The sequence below is a fragment of the Eubalaena glacialis genome, chromosome 12 (assembly GCF_028564815.1).
Source record: "Eubalaena glacialis isolate mEubGla1 chromosome 12, mEubGla1.1.hap2.+ XY, whole genome shotgun sequence".
Lineage (NCBI taxonomy): Eukaryota > Metazoa > Chordata > Mammalia > Artiodactyla > Balaenidae > Eubalaena > Eubalaena glacialis.
Window position 1 is genome coordinate 104,762,707 of NC_083727.1, and position 25,028 is coordinate 104,787,734.

The 25,028-nt window shown below is 40.4% G+C and overlaps 1 protein-coding gene across 1 annotated transcript in view; it reads right to left on the bottom strand.

Moving 5' to 3' along the window:
- Positions 1–25,028, bottom strand: part of UBE3D (ubiquitin protein ligase E3D) — a 148,230-nt gene that overhangs the window by 43,776 nt on the left and 79,426 nt on the right. Inside the window, exon 9 of the mRNA XM_061207382.1 lies at positions 12,757–12,895. Within this exon, the coding sequence (XP_061063365.1) occupies positions 12,757–12,895 (139 nt within the window). The remainder of the gene's footprint in view (positions 1–12,756; positions 12,896–25,028) is intronic.

Below are 25,028 nucleotides of genomic sequence, written 5' to 3' on the forward strand. Positions count from 1 at the left end.
TCAGTGGATTCCCGAGCCGGAGGGATGAGAAACCTGGGGTCTCGGCAGGCAAGTGATTTGTGCCCAGATGTACCTGTTGCAGGTACAGCAGCCAAGACCGGAACCCAGATCCGTCTCCCACCTCCATGCCAGGGCTTTTCCACGCTACGTCGTATGTCAGGTCTACGAGAGTGAGGACCGAAGGGATAATAAAGTAACTCCATTCTTGTTCCTCACAGCTGCCCTGGCCTGGTCCTCCACACCTTCTCTGTTCTAAATCTTCTCTCTGCTGAGCAGTCAGTGGTTCCTGGGTGGGCTCACGAGACGTTCTCAGCGGAGGCTCAGGATGGTGTCCCTTCCAATCCACCATTCCCTTGAAGGCTGGCATCCCTCCCAGGCTGCCCTTTCCGCTTCGAGCCAGAAAAGCTCCTTCAAACACACGGTGGCTTCCTCCACGGAAGAAGCCAGTGCAGTCATTTCAATCTTGATGCAACTTTGTTTCTAAAAGCAGACATGTAGCTTTAGTTGCCTCTTCAAGGAAGCAGGACCAGGGAGCCACTTGGCTAAACACAGCCATGCTCAGTGTGGGAAAGAATCAAGTCCCTTTGTTAATAGCTCTGGGCAAGGGGGAGCGTCTCACATTTTAGAAACCTTTCTTGGAGTAACCATACTTACAAGTAAAATACATGCAAACGCGAAACCACTGGAAAATTCCTAAGCCACAAATGTTTCAATGTGGACCTGGATCAGGGTCAGAAACAGAAGTTGAAACCGAAAGCAGAAGAAGCCCGAGGGAGGGCAGAGGAGAAGAGAGAGGCAGAGAAATCAAAGGCTGTGCAGAGAACATTCCAGGTTTCTCCTCTTGCTTTTCTCTGGCACACAACCTACCTGACAGTGTTTTCCCCTCGCCTGCCTCCGTAGGAAAGGGTGAGCCGGGTCTCTCAGGCGGGAAGAGCCGAGGGCCAGACAGCACCCTAACCCCATCATTCCTGACCTTTCTTTGTGGCTGGTAGGAAGATCCTGTGACAGAGACCCCATTCTCTTGGAGAGCAAAACAAAAACAAAAACAAAAACCCTACAATATGTGGCTTTATCTATGCTTTCCTTCAGTTAAACACTTTTGAGATGTTCAAAAGAAATAAGGACTTGGTCCCCTTAAGGAATAGCTTTATATTATTCAGTCTGGGTGAATAAATTAGGAACAGCAGGGAACAGAAAAAATGACTCTGTGTGCATCTACTTTCAAAGGAACTTTAGATTTTAACCCAACCCCCTCATTGCACAAAGAAACTGGGACCCACAGAGGTTACCTGGCTAGGCGGGGTCACAAAACCCAGGTGGTGGCAGATCTGAGACTAGAGCTTGAGTGTCTTACATCAGGGTGAGTGACTGTCCTAGGACACCAGCCTTGCTATGAGAAGGAGAGGTTACAAGGGCTGCACGGCCCTGAGGGAGAGAGGATGCTAAGTTCATGCTGAATGGCACAAAGATGAGTTACAGAGATAAATGACCCCCGGATTCTACCAAGCATTTGAGTGCGAAAGGGAAAAATCATGGTAGAAGAAAAAAAAAAAGAAAAACAGCAAAAGAAAAAATACAAACTGCATGACGACAATTCAGTTTACTCCATTTGTTAGGGACTGTGTAATGTGCAGATTAATAAGAAAAAGTGAAGAAAAGAGGAAAAGAAGCTACTTGAGCTAATGACTAGGTGTTCATCATAACTGAAAGATTTTCTTCCTTTACATTTCTCACTTTGGTGGGAATATATTCCATTTTCATTGAAGTGTTTCTTACCTTGGTTCTCAAAAACCTTTTTCAGAAACGCTTTGGGTGTGTGTTTGTTTGTTTGTTTTTTGCTTTCCAAAAATTAATTTATTTTTTTAGGGGTGTTTGTTATAATGCAGATCCCTGGGCTCTCCTCCGGAGTTACTGAAGCAGAATCTCTGGGGCTCTCACTCAGAAATCTGAATGTTGAACAAGTTTCCTATGGACGCTGACATACAAGAACCAGAACCATCCATAATCCCGGCATTGCAGAATCAGCCAAAACCATCTGTCCTCCAGGCCTCCCCTCACCCACTTCAGAGTTACTGAGTCTGAGACACAGAGACAGTGAGTGCCCTCCAATCACAGAGGCTCCCCAGGCCCTGCCAGGCCTGCTCTCGCCACCAGGCTGTGAAGGACTGAACCTGTTTGATTTGAAGATTCTATACTTTTAGGCTCAAAGTGCAAATAAGTATTGCTTTCCTAATGAAAAACATACCAGATTTTTCTGTCATGAGGATGTATTTTCCCTTCAAGGTCAGGGGAAAAAAGTTACCTTATTAAAAACAAGCAAACAAAACAAGAGACAGGATGATTGACTTTCTGGGCTACGCCTCGTTCCTACTTCTCTCAATAAGGCCGAAGCCAGGGCGCCCCAGCCCTACCAGGCTCCCCACCAAGTGGTAGCCCCTCAGAGTAAAGGCCATGGAAGGCCTGGGAACTGTCTGTCCCGCTTTGCCTACAAGCCCAGCTCCTTGGAAGGGATAGAAATTTCTGAGGAGCAGCGCATGTGGCGGGGAATCTGGGACAGGGGAGCAGCCTCTTGAAGGAAGCAGTGTAGCAGCGAGAAGACTCCTGGGCTCGCTGACCCTCTGGGAAACCTCCAGGCTCTTTCCTGGCCCCTCCGTGTATTCTCTAGAACGTGGCCAAACAGCAGAGTCCAATACGAGAAGAGACAGAGGATGGAGAATTCAGACTAGAGACCTGTATGAATCTAAGGATACCTGCTTATTTCCCCAAACCACAGAACGCCCCACGGGGCAGAAAGGAAGGTTAGGGCAACATCCTTTTCACACCCAAATTGTTGAGGCAGTTCTCAGAAATCTGTTTTAAGGAGAGAGATTGAAAATAGCCAGAGCAGTAATCACCACCTTTGAGACTGGATTCCCTAAATATAACGAGTGGCACTCAACCCTGGATTATCTCTGCCCACTGAGGACGAAGGCGTTATAGAAGGAAAGAAAGAAGGCCTACGTGCCTTGGGACCTGAGGGCACCAACGCTGCATGCTTTTGAATCTCTGGACGGTGCGTGCGGATCAGGACAATTTCTATCTAGCAAGTGCCTGCCCATCTTGATGCGGGTCTGCCTGCCTCCTAATTCCATCTGCAGCAACCCTTGGACATCTGGAGCGGCTCGCAGCCTCCCTCCCCTCTATTCCCACCTGATAACAGGACCCCGGTTTATAAAGCCCTCCTTTGACAGTCTCCGGGAAGGCTGACTGTCTTCATGCCAGTGACGAAACAGAGGAAAAGGCAGAATACAGCCAGTAATTGAGTCCCAGCATCTCCAACGAGGCCAACTTTACACCAAAATATATTTCTGTGTGTGTGCGTATATATACATATATAGAATGAGAGACACTAACAAGAATTACTCTAAAATGTCAATCCTGGTGACTCCCAGTGATTTTCACTCTCTTTACATTTTTCTGTATTTCCCAATTTTTTATCATCAAGGTGATTATCTTTTTATAATCATTTAATAAAACGTTACCTTAGAAGATAATAAAGGCTATAATTTACCTAGACATGAACATGGCATATGATAGACAAGACCGTTCACGTAGTGTAACGTCTGAAAGTAGACAGGAAAAAAATGGTGTAGAGATAGAATCCTCACTTTCCCTTTCTGTAGCCCCTTTGTTGTTCCTCATCTGTAAAGTTCCTGGGCCCCTGCCTACCCATTTCTTGGAGCCCCTATATAGACTGCATATACCTATAAAAAAGTTCTTAAGTTGGAACCACAACTTCAAACTTCCATACAATCAAAGCCTTTCACCTGAGATGCCAACTAATGGCCAAATGACTAAACCAAATTTTTATGTGTTGTTTTCTTCTCCTCTTTGGATACAGATATTAAAACAGGCAGTGAAAAAGTAGCTGGATGGGAGAATTATCTGTAAAATGATTAATTTCTGAACAATTGAGAAGTTGAATACAGCTGACCCTTGAACAACGTGGAGGTTAATCTGTGTGTAACTCATAGCTGGCCCTCTGCATCCGCAGTTCCTTTCCATTGGCACATTCGACCAACCACAGACCATGCAGTACAGTGATATTCACCATCAAAAAATACCATGTATAAGTGGAATCATGCAGTTCGAACCCATGTTGTTCAAGGGTCACCGTATACGGTTTTCACGCCATGGAAATGTTGACACTGGGTATCAGTGCGTTTCTTAAAGTTAAAATCAAACTGCAACGAACTGTAAAATTTTTTGTTCTAATTCTGTGAAGAATGCCATTGGTAGTTTGACAGGGGTTGCGTTGAATCTGTAGATTGCTTTGGGTAGTACAGTCATTTTCATGATAGTGATTCTTCCAATCCAAGAACATGGTATATTTCTCCATCTGTTTATATCATCTTTGATTTCTTTCATCAGTGTTTTATAGTTTTCTGAGTACAAGTCTTTTGCCTTCGTACGTAGGTTTACTCCTAGGTATTTTATTCTTTTTGTTGCAGTGATAAATGGGAGTGTTTCCTTAATTTCTCTTTCTGAATTTTTGTTGTCAGTGTATAGGAATGCCAGAGATTTCTGTGCATTAATGTTGTATCTTGCAACCTTACCAAATTCACTGATTAGTTCTAGTAGTGTTCTGGTGGCATCTTTAGGATTTTCTATGTATAGTATCATGTCATCGGCAAACAGTGACAGTTTTACTTCTTCTTTTCCAATTTGTATTCCTTTTATTGCTTTTTCTTCTCTGATTGCTGTGGCTAGGACTTCCAATACTATGTTGAATGAGAGTGGCGAGAGTGGACATCCTTCTTTTGTTCCTGATCTTAGTGGAAATGCTTTCAGTTTTTCACCATTGAGTATGACGCTTGCTGTGGGTTTGTCATATACGGCCTTTATTATGTTGAGGCAGGTTCCCTCTATGCCCATTTTCAGGAGAGTTTTTATCATAAATGGGTGTTGAATTTTGTCAAAAGCTTTTTCTGCATCTATTGAGATGATCATATGGTTTTTATTCCTTAATAGGTTAATGTGGTGTATCACACTGATCGATTTGCGTATATTGAAGAATCCTTGCATCCCTGGGATAAATCCCACTTGATCATGGTGTATGATCCTTTTAATGTGCTGTTGGATTCTGTTTGCTAGTATTTTGCACAAAAACAGAAATATAGACCAACAGTACAGGATAGAAAGCCCAGAGATAAACTCACGCACATATGGTCACCTAATTTACAACAAAGGAGGCAAGAACATACAATGGAGAAAAGACAGCATCTTCAATAAGTGGTGCTGGGAAAACTGGACAGCTACATGTAAAAGAATGAAATTAGAACACTCCATAACACCATACACAAAAATAAACTCCAAATGGATTAAAGATTTAAATGTAAGACCAGATACCTTAAAACTCTTAGAGGAAAACACAGGAAAAACACTCTGACATAAACCACAGCAAGACCTTTTTTGGCCCATCTCCTAAAGTAACAGAAATAAAAACAAAAATAAACAAATGGGACTTAATTAAACTTAAAAGCTTTTGCACAGCAAAGGAAACCATAAACAAGACAAAAAGACAACCCTCAGAATGGGAGAAAATATTTGCAAATGAAACAACAAAGGATTAATCTCCAAAATATACAAACAGCTCATGGAGCTCAATATCAAAAAGACAAACAATCCAGTTAAAAAATGGGTGGAAGACCTAACTAGACATTTCACCAAGGAAGACATACAGATGGCCAAGAGGCACATGAAAAGATGCTCAACATCACTAATTATTAGAGAAATGCAAATCAAAACTACAATTGGATATCACCTCACACCAGTCAGAATGGCCATTATCAAAAAATCTACAAACAATAAATGCTGGAGAGGGTGTGGAGAAAAGGGAACCCTCCTGCACTGTTGGTGGGAATGTAAATTGATACAGCCACTATGGAGAACAGTATGGAGGTTCCTTAAAAAACTAAAAAAAGAACTACCATATGACCCAGCAATCCCACTACTGGGCATATACCCTGAGAAAACCATAATTCAAAAAGAGTCATGTACCACAGTGTTCATTGCAGCTCTATTTACAATAGGACCTAGAGTCTGTCATACAGAGTGAAGTAAGTCAGAAAGAAAAACAAATACCGTATGCTAACACATATATATGGAATCTTAAAAAAAAAAAAAAATGGTACTGATGAACCTAGTTGCAGGGCAGGAATAAAGAGACAGACATAGAAAACGGACTTGAGGATATGGGGTGGGAGGGTGAAGCTGGGGCGAAGTGAGAGTAGCATCAACATGTATACACTACTGAATGTAAAATAGTTGACTGGTGGGAAGCAGCCGCATAGCACAGGGAGATCAGCTCGATGCTTTGTGACCACCTAGGGGGGTAGGATAGGGAGGATGGGAGGGAGGCTCAAGAGGGAGGGGATATGGGGACATGTGTGTGCATACGGCTGATTCGCTCTGTTGTGCAACAGTATTGTGAAGCAATTGTACTCCAATAAAGATCTATTAAAAAAAAAAAAATCAAACTACACACAAGTAACATAACTGAGAATTTCCTGTTCTGGAAAAGTATATGCAACCCTTAGTCAAGGCGCTTCATCAGCTTCACCTTCCCCCGTGGAACAGTCTATGACTTCAAATCCATCAAGAGCTGAGGAAGTTTCCCTGACTAACCCTGTCAGGTGGTAATAGATAAACTCTATAAAGCTCTTTTGTTTCTTCTCTTCTACATGTTTTCACTGCGTTATGCAACCACACAGCATATACATAAAACTATAGTCTGATGAAGTTCAACTTATTTGCCAGGATCCATACTGCTCATACTACTCCCTTGGCTGAAGGTTGTGGTTCTCTAAAGGATGATATTAATAAAAGAGATACTGTTGCTGCCATATGGTAAAACTAAGATGCGCAAGACCCAGGGCAATTAGAGAGGACCATTTGGTACCTTCTTTGATGTAACTGCCATGAGATGGAATACATAATAGACTCAGAACCAGAAGACCTAGGTTTGAAACACAGCCTTGCGTTTTGGTAGTGACGTGATCTTGCCTACATTACTTACCTTCTACACCTTTATTATTATTATTATTTTTTTAAAACAATCTTTTTTTTTTTTTTTTGGCCATGCCGCGCAGCATGCGGGATCTTAGTTCCCCTACCAGGGATTGAACCTGCGCCCCTGCATTGGAAGCATGGAGTCTTAACAACTGGACCACCACGGAATTCCATGCCCCTTTAAAATGAGGGTTGTTGTGAGGATTTTAAAAAGGATAATGTCTGTGAAAACATTTAAATTACTGTAGGATGTAGCAACTTACCTGGGTAAGAAAAAGAAGCCTCAGTTCTGGGGCTCTATGGCCTGGAAAATCCCATCCACACAGTTTGGATGGCCGGGCGCAGTGGGCAGAGCTTGGAGTTAGAGGTAAGGTATGTGAATGAACAAAAGGGGCTTCCTGAGCTCGGAGCTCAAGGCCGTAGAACATTCCTAATCTCTCAGTTGAGTGTAAGCTCCCAAGGTAGACTCCCCTCGGGAGTTCTCGGTGGGAGTCCAGCCATCGGTTAGGAGAGAGACGGAGTTGAGCCAGATGGCCCCATCTATTAATGGGAGCCCTTGCCATATGACTACCTGGCGACGCTGTGTTTAGACTGGATGAGGTCCGAGCGAAACGGAAGGGGCACCAGGTGCAGACTGGGAAAGCAACGTTCAGCCAAGGGCCTGCTGGGCCTCCGGGCAGGGTCAGCGTGTACCACAAGGGGCCGCAGGCTCATCTTGTTCCTGTTGTACCTTCGGACCAAGGTGGCCCAGACCAGGAGGAGAACCACCTAGTCACTAAAGGGAGAGATGCTATCCTTCTGACAATCCACTAAGCCTGCAGCACTACTTCTCTGGGAGATAAACAAGGCTGACACAAAGACTGAGAATGTGAGCGCTCTGCCTCCGTCACAGTCATCCAAATCTTTCAAGATCGGACAGGACACTGTCTCCCCATCTGTGCTCTGAGAGCATTAATCCCATAAAACGCCCCGAGGAAAAGTCTTCCTGATATCAAGTTTTAAAAGCATTTACTACATTCTTCAACTAGGAGGGTCACACGGCCTCTGTATACACTTGAAAGGCCCTGAAAAGTCTTGCAGCTAAAAAAAAAAGATCTAACTTTGTTTAACCAAACTTCTTTTAATAGGCAACATTATCTGGTGGTTAAGAATGGGGGTGGAGGTGCGGTCTAGAGCCAGGCTTTGAACCTTCTGTTCCTCCACTCACTAGCTGTGTGAGCAAGCTAATCTCCCTGGCTCAGTTTCTGTACCTGCGGAATGGGAATAATATTGATAATATACCTTCCTCATGCTGTTTCTCATAAAAATGAAATGAACGAATAAGTACAAATCATTGAGAACAGGGCCTGGAATACAGAAAGCACTGAATAAATATTAGCTATTTTAATTTGCATTATTATTATCTGATGATTAAATATCTCATGGTTTTTTATGAGTGACACCTATTTATATGCTAAGCAACTTGTGTCCCACGGAACAGGGAAAATCAGGTGTAGCACAAAAAGCGTAACATAGGAATCAGAGTTTCAGTCTCCAATAACAACTTACCCTTCCTGGCTCTGCTCCTTATTTGTAAAAGTAAAGTCATTAGACTAGTTGATCCTTCCAGCTACAACAGTCCAAGATTCTAAGAAAGAGGCACAGAACCATTAAACCCAGCGGCCCCGACCCAGTCCTGGGTCCAACCTGGGTGCTCTAAGGTTCTACCTTCCAGAGACCTTGTTCAGATTTAAAGTTGCTACTGCAGGACTTCGGGTTAAAAAGCCGGATGCTGCTCACCAAGATGGATACGGAAACTGCCTCCTGCCACCTCCCCCCAGAGCTCTGAAGCTCTCAGAGGGGAATCAAACTGGCAGCAGTTACAGTGGCAGCAGCTGCCACGTGCCCCCTCCAAAGGAGCCGTCGACACCCCCAGTCCCCTCTGCCTCGGTTTCTGGCACCAAAGCATCACTCCGGTTTCCCCTCCTGTGGTCTCCAGGGCCCAGAGGGAGCCTGGACCTGTCTACTGGTCATTCTGCTTATCTTGGATCTTGCCAGCTCCTTCCAAGGTCGACCCCTTCTTCGAGTCTTTCTCATTTGTACAGAGCTCCAGGCTGTCATTTCAGACACTCATCTATGCTCAGCCTTGTTGACGTATCTCAAATCTGGACCTTACCCTTGGAGTCCACCGTGCCCCGGCAGGGAAAAAGCTGCTGCTTCTGCCCCTGAGGGTGTACTGCCCATGACTCTGCTTCTCCCTAGCTCAGTCCTTTGGAATTCTCTAGAATGTCAAATGGCCATGCCAGTTTGCATTTTACTTGTGCATCCGTCCACCCATCTCCAGCCAGCCAGCCAGCCAGCCAATATTTATTAAATGCTTCCTACAGCCGAGCACTGTCCTAAGTTCTGTGGATGCAACACTGAGCAAAAATAGACATTCTCCCTGTTCTCATTCAACACACATTTTTGTACAGGAAAAAAGACAAACAAAAAAAAATGAAAAAGCACTCTAAATAGTGAAAAGAGCCATGAAGAAAATAAAACAAGGTGAGATTATAGAATAATGGTGACAGGGAGCGGGGGAATTTAGTAAGGGGCAGGGGGTGGGGGTGAGGTTAGGCTTCTTAGGGGAAGGGACACCTGAGCTGAGACCTGAAAGACAAGAGGACCCAGTCATGCAAAGCTCTGGTCCAGAGTATTCTCCTGGAAGCACAGAGAACAGGCAGTGCACAGACCCTGCGGCCAGGACCAGCTCGTTAGAGGGAGCAGGAAATAAGGCCAGTGTGACTGGAACAGAGTGAGTGAGAGGGAGCGAGCAGGAGATTAGGCCAGAAAGGGAGGTAGGGACAGATACTGCTGGGCTTTGTAGGTCCGGATAAGGAGTCTGGATTTTGTTCTCACTGCAATAGGAAGTCACAGAAGAACCGTAAGCGGGGAGTGACGTGGTAAGTCCATCCTTCTTGGGGCTGCAACAACTATGGTATGTGATTAGCAATACACCAGTGATTCTCAACCAAATCCTACATTCTGTTTGCTCAGAACCATACCAGGGATATTAAGGTACTGGACCAGAGCGGAAGTGAAAAGTATAACAAAACCACCCAACGATATCCCTGTTAGCCTGGGAGAAATGTTGCACTATAATTTAAGAAGTTAGAATTTCATATACATTAATGGCTCTAACTAATAAGATAAACCCTTCCTTCTGGGATTTGGCAGCGATAAGAGCTCAGGCAGTAGTGCTGTCTGAATCGTCAGAAACCTAAAATAACATTTTTACAGAAAAAGCAGCATTGCTCACAGTAACTGACTCACCCTGGAAAGTTAGAGAACTGGAAATGTAAAGATGGTATCTTTAACAAGTGTCATTCTACTATTTTACAGCTCTTGCCAACGCAGCTCTTTTAAAACAAAACAAAACAAAAAACACAAAAAAACGCGCACTAAAGTGAGTTTCCACTTGAAGAAATAAATCCCCAACACAGGCAACATTAGCAGCCCAGTTCCTTGCCATTGTAATAACTGATAAGGTAGGTGTTCCGAAGATGAAAAAGCAGAGCATCTCTTTCTAATCTTGACAGACATCCTCCCCTGTTCACTGATCCTTTATCTTGGAGTGAAGACCTGCGTGGGGAAGTCAATTCCTGGTGTGTCCTTGATAAGAATGCATCTTTCCAGGGGTAACGGCAGGGACAAGATCTCTTTAGCAGACATTGTTTGTGAACCCGCGCCCAGTTTCTCTGTACCTCTGAAACTGGGAAAAGTGTGTGTGTGCCGCTGACAATCATGTTCAGCAAATGCAGTGAAAGCAGAAGAAGCACAGTCACTAATAGAGAGGGACAGTCAGCAATTCACGTCGTGACGGTGAGAGCTCCTGTGATGAGAGGTGCCAGGAGCGAACACGGATGGCACGCAGGGCGGCCAGGCTTTCGTGCCTGTGTGTGTATGTGTGCTCGAGGTGAGCGCCTTGAAGGAGCTGGTTTTCCTCCGTCTCCTGGAGAAGAAATACAGATTGGGCTCCTCTCAAATCCCCCACGCCCAACCTAGATTACTCTTTTACCTTTAATCTCTTTAAGACTTGCGTGGAGGCTACCTTGTAATAAAATGATTCTAGATTTATATCGCCCATGGATGACGGTTCTATCTCCCCCAATAGGTTGTAAAATCCTCCAAGTCCGAGTCATCTCTTTTGCTCCTCACTCACCCGTCACATAAAAACTTCCAACAGTGTAGAAGGGAGTGAAATAAAAAATAATTGTCTTCCAGCCTCGCTCCCCAAAGACAACCACTGTTAAGTTTCTCGCATCTCCCATAAAAGTTTGTGGGCAAACTTCTGTGTTATTCAATGTTCAATCCAAAGAGCAAAACTTAGAAGAAATATGGATTGATACACAGAATTTTAAATCAGTTCCAGTTCAGGGCAGTAGACAAATAATTACAATAATTACATAATAGGGGGGTGTTGTGGACATTCCAAGGCACATATGACCACTCACACCCCGTCCACCTCCTGGGGCTTCGGCGAGCACTGAATTTGGGTAGCAGAAGCTGTTACCCAGCATAAGCCTGGCGAGTCCAGCTCTGTCTCTAACATGCTGGCTACTCCCTGGCCAACTGACTCCATCTCTCTGGGTCTCAGTTTCCTCTCCTACAAAATGAGAAGGTGTTCTCTCTGGTCCTTGAATCTAGGACCTTCAAGCTGATAATCGAGTAACGATAAATTCAAACAGGTATGACACAGCTGAAGTCCGAAATGTGTGTATCAGGAAGAAAATCACAGAGACAATCAATGTAACAGAGTACCAGGAGAATACGGATGCAAATTATTATGGAGCAGTTATTATTATTATTCTTTTTACCAAATTCCTGAGCTATATTGCATAGGAAAATCCACGTCTTGTTTTACCACAGAGAGGCACCAAGCAATATCCGCCAATTCTGAAGTTATCTCAGAACACATCAGCAACCCTTCAGAAGTAGAAACAAGCCACCCACGTTCAGTCATTTCTCAGCAACGCACGTGGCCTGCTCAACAGGCTCAGAGGGCTTGGGAATATTTTTCCAATGCCGAGAGTCACAGAGAAGTTCAATAACATTCAGTAGCTACATGGTCACAAGTGAAGTGACCAGCCAGCATCTGAATTCTCATATGCCACCTTGGTGACAACTAGCTGCCTACCAGGGAAGGCGTCTTCCTGCTGGTCAGTCCACGTGTGTTGTTCTGTTCTGTACTGCTCTGACCAGGAGCACAGACAAATACCCAGAGAAGGGAGGGAGTGGGGAGAGAGGGAAAAGGTGCCGAGAGTGGGGGGCGGGTGGTGCAGCCACTGTTAAACCTCCATTCGGCAATCTGACTGCAAGCTAAAAGCAGCAAAGATCCTAATGATGGCCGAAGATCCTTGTTCTAGGGCAAAGCTGGGAAAAGGGAAGTGGCATTCACAGGTGTCTTTGCCGAACGTTCTCGCCTCTTCTCTCAGAGGCAGGAAAGACGGAGATGACGAGAACAAACCCCAGGTTAGAGAGACATGGGTTCGGCCACTACTAGACAATTATCTAATCAGTTCTGAGGCTCCATTTGAGACAGAACAAGGCAATACATGCGTTGTGCTCGTTATTACTATCCTGTGAAAACGTGGGTTTCCGTGGGCTTGGTAAAGACAGGATCCTTAAAAAACGATAACGAGTCAAACTGAGAAATCACACCGTGGTAAAGGAGCCACGCCTTACCTGGAAAGAATTCATGCAGCGGAGGGAGGGAGGCAACGTGGCATTACTCCTTGACAAGATCAACAGCAGCTCCAAGCAGGTTGCAGAGGGCAGGGTGAGGCAGTGGACACTGATGTCACTTTCCCACGAGCTGGCGAGCCTGAAACACACCAATAGGTGCAACTTCATCATTGCATCCGGTCAGACATATTTGAAAAATCTGATGTAAGGAGAAAACTTTTGGTTGTGGGAGAGAAAGAGCGATGTACAAGAAATCAAAATAAAATGGTTATACTAAAAACTCACAGAGAACATGTACAAGACATTTTTATAGTGTTTTTCAGAGAAAACAGAGGGATTAGGCAATTTTTCTTCAGGTCAACAGCTCATACTCAAAGTTTAAGAGTTGTATGAAATGCAGTCTCATTTGTGAGGGACCTATTGGGGTGGGGGGTTAATAGCTAACACATCAAACGCTTCCTTTGTTCTATGCCCTGTTCCACATGTAGTAATCTTGTTCAACCCCCAGATAGCAATGAAATGGAACTACTGTTATCCCATTCTCCACATGTGGAAATTCTTTCTGACCTGGATATGCCCCATGAAATATCTGGTTCTGTTTTTTTTTCCAGACTTTTAAAAAGTGATAGAATCCTTTTATCAATAATTCTTATAAAAGCCCCTGTTCATAATACAAACGAGAGTGAAGCTGCTCTCTTGGAAGTGAAGGGTTGGCGGAAGACCCCGTCATCTTCCAGAGAGGCCCGTGAAGCAGCTCTGCTACTTCCTGTGGGACCTACTCGAAAATCCTCTCACCAGGGACATGAGGGAACGGAGGGCTAGAAAAGTAAAGAGACCTGTCTGAGATGAGGCAGATGTTTAGAAAACGCTGTGGCTGGCTCTGAATCCTGGTTTCCTGACTTCCCATCTAGTGCTTAAAGTACAGGGAAAATCAGGAAAGCACGAGAATACAACGTACTAAGAAGAGCACGAGTCTTATGCTATGAACTCTTCTATTTACTTGAGTATTTCCTGCCTGTGCCCCTACCAAAGTGTCTCTTATCATTGTCCTAATTTTGAAAGAGTAATAGATGTGTATTTTAAATATATATTTTCGCTTAAAAATACATGTTTGCCTTTCCTTAAACCTCTCTCTGTAAAGGTACCTTTAACCGAATCAGTGGTGACTTCTGGAAGTTGAGAGAGCATCAGTGGCTGAGGGCATAAGGGATTTAACACTCTCTATGACGAGCCATAGCAGATGCTTTAGCTGTGCGGTCCACCAGGTTACTTAGGCTGATGCATCTCTGATGTGTGGTGGGGAGTTAACTCTGCAGCATTTGCCTACTGGCTGGACTGCAAAAGGACACTGTCCACTTTCCTAAAAAATGGTCTATTTCAGCAAGTGCACAGTTGATGCCTTTTCTATGTTTTAAAAATTACTCTTTTCTATTGATTGGCTAAGTTATTCTTTCTGCTTTTACCAAGTATACAACATTCCCAACATTTCACTGGCATGGAAGTAAAAATCTTGCTGTCTTTGGTAAAAGTCAAGTGTCATACTAGTGCAGTGGCTTCAAGCTCATCCTCCCCTCCCCCTTCCTTAGGACCCACAAACCACATGGCTACTTTCCATTCCCTGAACTGCAATATACTACACATGCTGTGTCTTGCTCATACAGTCTTCTGGGCCTAGAAGGCTGTTATCCTTACTGGTGAACTTCTGTTTATCCTGCAAGGACCACTTAGGTAACACTTCTTAGAGACATCCTCCTGTTTCCCTATGAGAATTAACTACTTGCTTAATACCGTACTTGTAGCTATTACAATCCGTAACCACCACCCTCCTTGCATTCTTATCTGGGCTGCCTCTACATCTCTGACTCATCCTAGATCAGACATGAGCAACCACGGCCTGTGGATTCCTCTAACTCTACAGCTAGTGTGGAAATAAAGATAAGGTTAGTGTTGTTGTTCCTCAGATACACCCAGGTATTGACTTTTTTAGTGGCTAAAAGCAATAGTGATTTTTCACTTTTATTGTATGTTCAATCAACAACTTAAGTTTTCAGAATTGATACCGCCTGCCCTATCACCCAAAATAGGGCTGACTAAAGCTATTTTCATTCTGAAATTTTTTTCAGTGTCTTGAAAAGGTATTTGCTTTTTCTGAATTGGATCTCTTGCCTCGACAAGAGGAGGCCTGGAGCGTGAATGTCCCTAGGGGACTCATCTGTGAAACCCCCAACCCTAACCCTGGTTCGTCATGCTGCAGACCGTCAGCAAGGGCGTCCCACAAGACGAAGGGAACACCGCAACCTGGACCGGGGCTGCTGCAGCTCATAGTTAAGGGTCCTGCCAATCAGAGATCTACTTCAGCCACTCTCGCTTTTCATCATTTTCTTCTCCTCTTTTGGCAGTAATCATATTTGCAAGAGAAAGAGGAAATGGTGAATTATACAAATAAATCATTTCAGAACAGAGTTGTCTTGGCTTATGGCTATAACATGCTCTCCACATTGAATGCTTACATTTGACAAGTCTTAGGGCTTAGGTTGCTTCTGACTACCATCTCACCTGTGCCTACCCATCCAGACGGCGGGCCAGGCACTCTATTGACGGTTGTTGTGTCTCATCCTACAGCAGCCCTGAAAGGCAGGCATGTTCATCCCATTTTAAAGCTGAGGAAACCAGAGGTCAGAGAGTTTAAGTGATGGTCCAGCATCACGCAGCTAGTGGGTGATGGGACCAGGATTCACTCAAGCAAGCCCGAATTCAAAGCCTTGATCTCTCCCCATCGTACCACACTGATCTCTGAAGACATCGTAAGTAGCATTATCCTCTCCAAACAAACCACAAGTAGGACCTTAGTAAAGGAATCTGCCAATGCCTGTTTCTTCTGCATTTTAACTCTTTAGCTTGTAAAAGATAGAGTTAAGAGTATCTTCAGTTTTCTGTAGGAAATTATTTTATCCTTTATAAGTTGCTACCTCATTACATATTCTAATACTTGAATAAGAAAGGTGGTAAGATGAACATGGGAAACCTATGTCACGGTAAGCGAAAACAGTTCTACAGTGAGAAAAAAAATTAGGAGGCAACACAAATATAAACGGTTATTTCCATGAGAGGAATATAATAACCTGTTTTTTACATTTTCTTCTTTATTCTTTCTTATTTTCCAAGTGTTATTTTTTATAATCAGAAACAAGTTAATGTTATGATGTTGATGTGATCTGTGGTGCAGACAAAGGAATGTTTAAATGCTGTTTAAAGGTATCAACATGCTGCTAAGTGGCTATGGTGTGACCTATCAAAAAGGACACTCAAATAGAAAATAAAATACATTAGCACTGCCTTGTCACTCACCAGCAAGTGATCTTGGATAAGCCAAGTTTCCTCATAAGATCTTGGAGTTTATACATAACCTAACCAATCTATCAAACCACCAAAAGTTACATAAAAAGGACATTCATTCCACAAATGATAACCATAGTCACAAAGAAAAAATACAATTAGTTATACATGTTAATTAGCCATGTTTCTCTGTAATTATATGTGTATGGCATGTAAATCCAAAACTGGCATTTTTAATCCAATCTTAAAGTATTCTGTGATTTAACAATTTTTATCTCTATTGAAGCTCAGAAAGGTGAAGAACGTTGTCCTGATCACATAGTCAGTAAGTGATAGAGAAGAAACTCAAGCATGTTCCTCTCCATCTAAATCTCATTCTTTTTTTGCTATATCATAAACAGAGCAAAAGCATAGTAGATATTTTTTAATAAATTTTATCCAAAAAAATAGAGAAGCCCAAGGGCAAATAATGGGATAAATTTTATTTATTTTTTATTTTTTTCCTTTACATAAATTTTATTATTAGAGTTTGCAAGCAGATATATCTGATATTTATCAAGTTTTGCAATGAGAGAAGGAAATTTTACTTACTCTGATCTAAATCCTATCTCCTGAGTCCTCTTTGGGATAAATTTTAGATATCTCAGAACATGTCATTTTTTAATACTTTGAACAGCCTTATTTTTGACATCAGACAATCCAGCTGGACCTAATATGGCTCTCAAATCCTAATATTCATCCTATCCTTTTTTTTTCTTCAGTATACATTTCATTTGCCCAGGACTTATTTTTTTAGTGTTAAGATTTATAAATTTTCTTTACAATTTTAATTGCATAAAACAATAATCACATGAAACATCCATATCTGTGGAGAAAGAAAGTAATACATGAAAAATGAAAATAGTTGTTTTGGAAAGTTAGAGCTACGGGTAAGTTTTCCCCAAAACTCCACTTAATGTTTTTAATTTTTTTTTTTTAATTTAGGAAGAAAGAAATGAGAACAGGAAGGAAAGAGGGAGAAAATTCAGTTTATCTTAATATAAGTACCAAACTCATTATGTATTATTTAGGGCATGTGTTGTTTAAGCCAGAGGTGATACTTGAGACTATCCACCCATGGCTCAAATATCAATACAAATTTCTGTTAATGATATAAACATTTTAAGAAACAGGATTCTAATAATCCAGAATCTGGATTATTTCTGGTATTTCCTACAAAGACATCATAGACCTAAATCACATTAGACCTATAAAATCAACAAGATACTTCAAACAGAATAATGAACTAAATATCAATTGAAACCTATTTCTGTGATTTTTAAAGCAATGAAGAGGACAAGCCTTCCTAGGAGACCAGAGCTGTCAGCCAGGTAACCTTAGTCTAAGAGACCAAATGCGAGCAGAGGACACACCATCTTTATTTCTAAACTTCTGCCTTGACAAAATTCCCTAGAGAAGCAGCTATGGCCTATCTATTTTAAAAGTGGCAATGAGAAGGAGAAAAAAAGTCATTTTCCATCACTTCGAACAAAAATAGTGAAACTGAGAATGAATCAAACACCAATCAATATTAGGAAAAGAACTTGAGAAAATAGAAAGGTGATACAGTCTTCTAGGAAACATAGAGGTCATCTAATGTAACAAAGGCAAAAATGACAAATAGAGATCATATAACACCTCTACCAAAAATTACAATTATATCAAAAGAGTCCAACACACTGTAATACGGTATAAAAGAGCTCAACTTGAAAATATTTAACTTAAATCTCATGTTTCTCATATTTTAGTAGTTAATTTGGACCCTTCAGTCCTAGAAAGACCTAAAAAAGCAAATAGCCTTTATTAATGATGTTGAAATATAATATTGTTTATACCTGTAGATTCTTAAAATTCAATTTCAAAGCTTTAACAATGATAATCTCATTAATTTAAGCTGTCAAAATACCAAATCAGGCAAATGACCAAAACTTAGTGCTAGAATCATTAAAAACATACAACCATTTAATACATAATTTGGACAAAGAGTCAAAAATTTTAAAATTCTTATATTGTCAAGAACACAAAATTCTGCAACAACTAAATGTACTGGCATATCTGTTATGACAAGCCGTATTAACTCCATCATATTTAAATATTTAAAAAGTACTAATTCATAAAAATAGAACTTGAAAAATGCACATACCAACTACTGCTTATAAATTTCAAAATAAGGTTCATTAAGTGATGAACAGTATTTCTTTGAAATTACAGTGTTTTCTTTGAAAATCACAGGAAAAAATGAGCTTTTTAAATCACAAATGTCAAAACAGTTCTTCAACTCTCTTTGAATTAAAGGGCTCTTGAGAGAAGAGATTTTGGTACACAATTCCTGAAAGCTATGGCTTTCAAACTTTGCTCCTAAGACCTACAAGCTTATCAAGAGAGAGATATAAACTTCTTTCTCTCTCCCACATGTCAGAAAGCACAGGGAAAATGGTTCTGCTTAAATAAGATACCAACAAGGCAATCTCAAAATTAAGTGTATTAATTCATAACAAAAAATAATAAGAGATTTTGCTTTTTGTAAATGACTGTAATATTGCAAGATACCAGTTGTTGAGAACATCAGACTGGCATTATCCTTATCACTAAAGAAGAGAACTGACCCTACAAACATGCGTGCCAGAAACTTCATAATTAGAAGTAATATCATTAGAGATGTCATAATTTAAAGAAGTCCATCTAAAGAGGCCAGCTAATTTCAGATTTTTTAAAACTTTTTGGTGTAGAAAATGTCAAGTATACAAAAGGATATTTGGAAGAAAATAAATTTTAAAACTTCTACCATATTCAAAATTAAAGTCAAGATGTGTTAATGGCGTAAGTGTAAAAAACAAATCTATAAAAAAGAATCTTTCCAGAAAAATCTAAGTAACTACAACAAACTCATAAGCCATAAGGGCTTTATTTTTTTTTTAATGGTATTGTTAATAAACAAAAAATCTTTAAAAATCACAGGCAGAGGGCAGAAACCATTGTGATAGAAAGAACTACTACATATTTATAAAAGGAGGACAAAGGATACAAATTCATTTTTTAAAAGGCTTTCAAGTAGTGATTTCCAAACCATTTGAACGTCACAGGTTTCCGTGATAATATGATTAAGACTATGAAGTCTCTCCCTACAACGGTGTTTATTTATACAAAGAAAATTTTGCACAGAATTTTGATTGTTTCTCAGACCACCCAATCCCCCAAGCCCATTCATGCCCTCCTTTCATATATACATGGAATCATACAATATATGAACTTTTTTTTCCTGGCTTCTTTCACTTAGCATAATGTTTTTAAGATTCATGGACCTCAGCGTAAGAACCACTGTTTTTTAGGTCAAAATCTGATTTCTAATTTACCATATTTGATAACGTATTTTAAAAGTTCCAACTAATTATACATCATAGTATTTGTGTTAGCATATTTTAGTAAGTATAACCAGTTAGAAAAAATTTTTGAAGCATTTTAAAGAGAAAGTCTCCTGGCTCACATTTTTATCTCAATACATTACCAGAGGAAGTTAGTTGAAAAGGAGACTGAGAAATGCATTTCCAATCCTTTAATCACTTTCTTGAGTAACTGAAGTCAATATATGAGGTTGGGATGTAATAAATTAGGTCCACTCTGATGACATTCTCATAAATAAACCTCACACTGGGCCTCCCTATCTTCCCTGTCCCATCAGGTGCCACCGCAGCCAACACGTCCATTGATCAACACTACCTGCTCTGTCCCACAGTTTAAGTCCTTTGCCAGTGTGGATGGAAAAGTGCTTATGATGCATGAATTACAAAGCAATGGATTAAGATTTCTTCTTTTATTATTTCCTAGACCTGGTATATTTCCTAGACCTGGTATAACAAACAGGTTATATTCATTTCTCAATTCAAATCGGTTGGCAGTGACCGTGTTGAGATGTCCAGTGAAAACACATTTGGTCTCAGCAGAGAAGAGAGAGATGATCTATCGGAGCTGTATCAGCCCGTGGCTTCAGAACGGGTGTTTCCTGGTGGTTTGCACCATCCACCCCTCCCGTCTCTGCCTTTACTGAATACCGTCATCTTCAGCATCCCTGGCTACTCTTCACTAAGTCCACTCTCAGATGGCCTTCTTTTGAAAATCCAGACACACTTCCTTCACGAGAGGGCAGTTGGCAATGGTGTAACTCATTTAGATGAATCAGGCCTGGTCAATCTTGGTATCCCAGCTATTAGTAACTGGACTGCATGACCCTACATCACAAGTGGCTCTCTTTGATTCATCAGAAGACACACCCTGATGACTAAAAATTCTGTCCCTCTATGAGGAGAGATGAGAATCCAAATGCCAAGATCACTAACTCACATATGTCAAAGTAACTCTGGTAACGTGAAAGCCCAGATGGCCACACCCACTTCAGGTAAGGTCAGAGAATCAATTTCCAAGTTATCTTGCATAGAGAAAATTCATTTCTACCAACTTAAATTCAATTCCCCTGTAACAATTTGATTCTTCTGTACCTTAATAAAATGAATATAAACCATAAGATCTACCAGGTCAGGCCATAGAGTCTCCTAAATTTTATACCTATCATTTACCCATTAGTGGACCCTAAAGAGATGTGATTATGGAGACTGACAAGTATACTCCAAAGTTCTATTCAAAGGTTTTATGGATTAAGAAGTACCCCCTAGGTGAGTATCTTGAGTCAAAGAGGGAAATGTTTGACTAAATTTTTCCAAGGCAGAAAGAGATCTTGTTAAATGAAAGCTTTTGGAACCTGAGAGCAATTTCACTGAAACCCCCAAAGGCCACAATTTTTTTTTAAATTATTAAATATATAGTTTCCCTTTCCTTGCCACCATACCCTTGAAATGAGCTATCTCTGATAACTGGCTTTCACTATTCTACATTCTGTTCATTTTGGAGAGGCTATTCTCAATATTTGGGACCAAAGTATGAAAAAGACACTGAAAATGTGGGTAATCATCCCTGTATAAGTGTGTGTGTGTAAGTGGGGGTGGGAATGGGATATTAAATGTGGGACACTCAAGAAATCAGTATTCTAGAAAGGTTTTCAAGTTATTCTCAGGAACTGATGAAAGGCAGTTAAGCACCTGAATTTACTGACATTAGGGGAGCTACAAAAGCTAACTTGTCTTTTTTTTTTTTTTTAACAGCAATACAACACACTGTGAATAGAAAAATGTCGCCATCCTCCGAACAAATTTATACTATAACAAGAAATTATTTGTGAATGTTAAAATGAGGAAAGCTTGCATTTTTCAGCCTAAGAAATAGGAAGATAGCAACACAATGCTTCTTGATGGCCCAACCAGAAAAGCTTTTGTTTAATTCCTTACTTTAAAATAACAAAAATATTTCATTTATAACCAAAGTTTTTTTGTTAAATTATTATTACTTTTTACTTACTTTTTATTTTATATTGGGGTATAGCTGATTTATAATGTTGTATTAGTTTCAGGTGTACAGCAAAGTGGCTCAGTTATGCATATACATATATCCGTTCTTTTTAAGACTCTTTTCCCATTTAGGTTATTACAGAATACTGAGTAGAGTTCCCTGTGCTATACAGTTGTTGACTGTCTGTTTTATATATAGTAGTGTGTATATGTTAAACCCGAACTCCTATTTATCCCTCCCCCCAACCTTTCCCTTTTGGTAACCATAAGTTTGTTTTCTATGTGTTTTCTGTGAGTCTATTTCTGTTTTGTAAATAAGTTCATTTGTATCATCTTTTTAGATTCCACATATAAGTGATATCGTATGATATTTGTCTTTTCTCTGTCTGACTTACTTCACTTAGTATGATACTCTCTAAGTCCATCCATGTTGCTGCAAATGGCATTATTTCATTCTTTTTAATGGCTGAGCAATATTCTATTGTATATATGCACCACATCTTCTTTATCCACTCCTCTGTCAATGGACATTTAGGTTGCTTCCATGTCCTGACTATTGTAAATAGTGCTGCTATGAACATTGGGGTGCATGTATCTTTTCGAATTATGGTTTTCTCCAGATATATGCCCAGGAGTGGGATTGCTGGATCATATGGTAACTCTATTTTTAGTTTTTTAAGGAACCTCCATACTATTCTCCATAGTGGCTGTACCAATTTACATTCCCACCAACAGTGCAGGACAGTTCCCTTTTCTCCACACCCTCTCCGGCATTTATTGTTTGTAGACTTTTTGATGATGGCCATTCTGACCAGTGTGAGGTGATATCTCACTGTAGTTTTGATTTGCATTTCTCTAATAATTAGTGATGTTGAGCATCTTTTCATATGCCTCTTGGCCACCTATATGTCTTCTCTGGAGAAATGCCTATTTAGATCTTCTGCCCATTGTTTGATTGAGTTGTTTGTTTGATATTGAGCTGCATGAGCTGCTTGTGTATTTTGGAGATTAATCCCTTGTTGGTCACTTTGTTTGCAAATATTTTCTCCTATTCTGTGGGTTGCCTTTTCGTTTTGTTTATGGTTTCCTTTGCTGTGCAAAAGCCTTTAGTTTAATTAGGTCCCATTTGTTTATTCTGGGGGTTTTTTGTTAACTTATTGATACAAACTTTCAAAACCTGTAAACTTGCTTTAGTTAGTGAAAGAAACATATATTTTCAGTGAAAGTATACTTTTGATACCTAAGTTCATCTCTTATTAACATCCCAAGCATCATCTTCAATTCTGCTTTGTAATTACTTACAACATTGAGTTTTAGAAACTAGCAAAAATAAGTCACTACTTCAAAATATGAAACCCCCAAAAATGAAGACCTAAATGATGACTGCAGATCTATAGTGACATGGAAAGACAGTCACACTATTTTGACAAGTTAAAAAAAAAAGCAAAAGAAGAATAAAGAACAATATATATAGCTAAAATTAATTTATATAAAACTAAATCTTCTAACCATATCTTTTTGTGTAATGTACATAAAGAGGTATATACAAGGAAGAGTGCCAAAATGTTAATAGCAGTTTCCTACGGGGACTGAAATTACAAGAATTCTGCTTGCTCTCTTATACTATATTTTCCTGTATTGTTTCAAATGTTTACAATGAATATGACTATTTTGGTGATCATACAAAAAGTCAAGCTGTTTTCATTTTGAAAATATATGAAATGAAACCTATCTTTGAATGTTTAAAATATATATTAACATTACATAAATTAAAATTAGTTTTTATGCAAGAAATCAACCAAATCATCTTACAAGTACTTTAAATCTTTAACTTAAAAATTTACTGAAACTAACCTAATCAGCCATCTTTTCCATGAAAAAAAGTACTTGAGATGGTAAATTTGGAACCCAAGATTTTCATCACTGTTAGCGTCACTCAAATTGCTCTAGATATTAAAAATCTGTTGCCTGCAAACTGACAAACTTGGTGGTTGCCATTAACAGCATTTTTTGCTTAGAAAACAAAGAATACAAAATAAATATACAAATGACTGACTGCTTGAGGTGACGTGAGCAGGTATATTATGTATTATTAGGAGATAATAAAGAGGTGTGAATAAAACTAGGGAGACTTTTTTTTTTTAAGTGCCAGGAACAAAAAGCTTGCATCCAAGGAACATACGGCAAAATTATTTCAGGTAATTTCCATGAACTTGGAACAAGGTAAAAGCCCATGACAGTTGCTTTTGCACTTTGCCAAAATAAACAAGAGAGTGTGGTTTCTTCGGAAAGTCAGTGTCCGACCTCGCAATCAACCTAGCATCCATTTGTCTTTTTGTTATGTCCAATAAAATCATAATAACAGCCAATCTGCCTGGTGCTATGATCCCATTAGGTTGTGTTACCTAAGCAGAGCCAGCTTAAGTCTAATCAGACCAAACAGCTGTTTTAACAGTTGGGTTTCTCCAAAATTAAAATATTCTATTCCTGACAGTGCCTAGCAACTCAACTGTTAACACACCTACTCAAGTTGAAGAGTTAAAACCAAGTGTACATACAGTCTTCCTCCCATTCGCAACTGCTTTGAGATTCTTCCAGAATAGAAGTTCCTAAACTTAAGTGCATTTTGACATTTCCCCGACCTGTTTAAATTTTCATGCTTGTACTGCCTCTACCTCTGGACTTCAGCCAGCATTTCTGCCATCAGCCTCTCTCTTGGTGTTTGCCTTCTGTCACCTCCATACTCTGCACCATAATTGCCAGCTGGTGGTTCTGTGCTTCCCTCCTTAGAAATATCATCTGTGTGTTTTACACCCTTATTCTTCCCTTTATTGTCTCAGAATCAGAGGTGGAAACTCAGAAGTTCCCAGATTCCACTAAGTGATATCCTACTTCCAGTGACTTACATTAGTACTATTAAGGTTAATTGCTGAAGAAAGATCCTTAAAGATAATCCAAAATTGCTCACTGGCTACAGGTTTTCATTTGTGGTCACTTCATACATGTCTTCAAAATTCTGCATTTGTCACCATGCTCTCACTCAGATGTGTCTGTTTGTCCAATTCTTTTTACTCATTCTTTAGCACAGAAACCTATCCACCAACAATCATGTTATCAACAATAAGTTTTATCTGTCTATCCATCTCTCTATCCTACCTTTCTATCTATGGATTCATCCATTTATCCGCTCACTTTCTCATCTTAAAATTTCTGCCAACTGGACTGGACACACCCAAGCTAAATTGACTCTGATAAGCTCTTCAAGTCTGCAAAAGACCTTGCCCCTGATTTTGTAACATTTGCTTTCTCCCCTCACAATGTCCTCATTCCCCATAATTGTACTGCATCACAGATAATTTAAAATCTTAACTCCCAGGGTCTGTCTGAGAACAGATTCACGGCAGTACCCAGACTCATCAAACCAGAAGATACCTACGAAGAAGATGAACAAGTTTCAAGATTGCAAAATTTTTCCTGCGGCAGCTTCGGCTCTTCCACTGG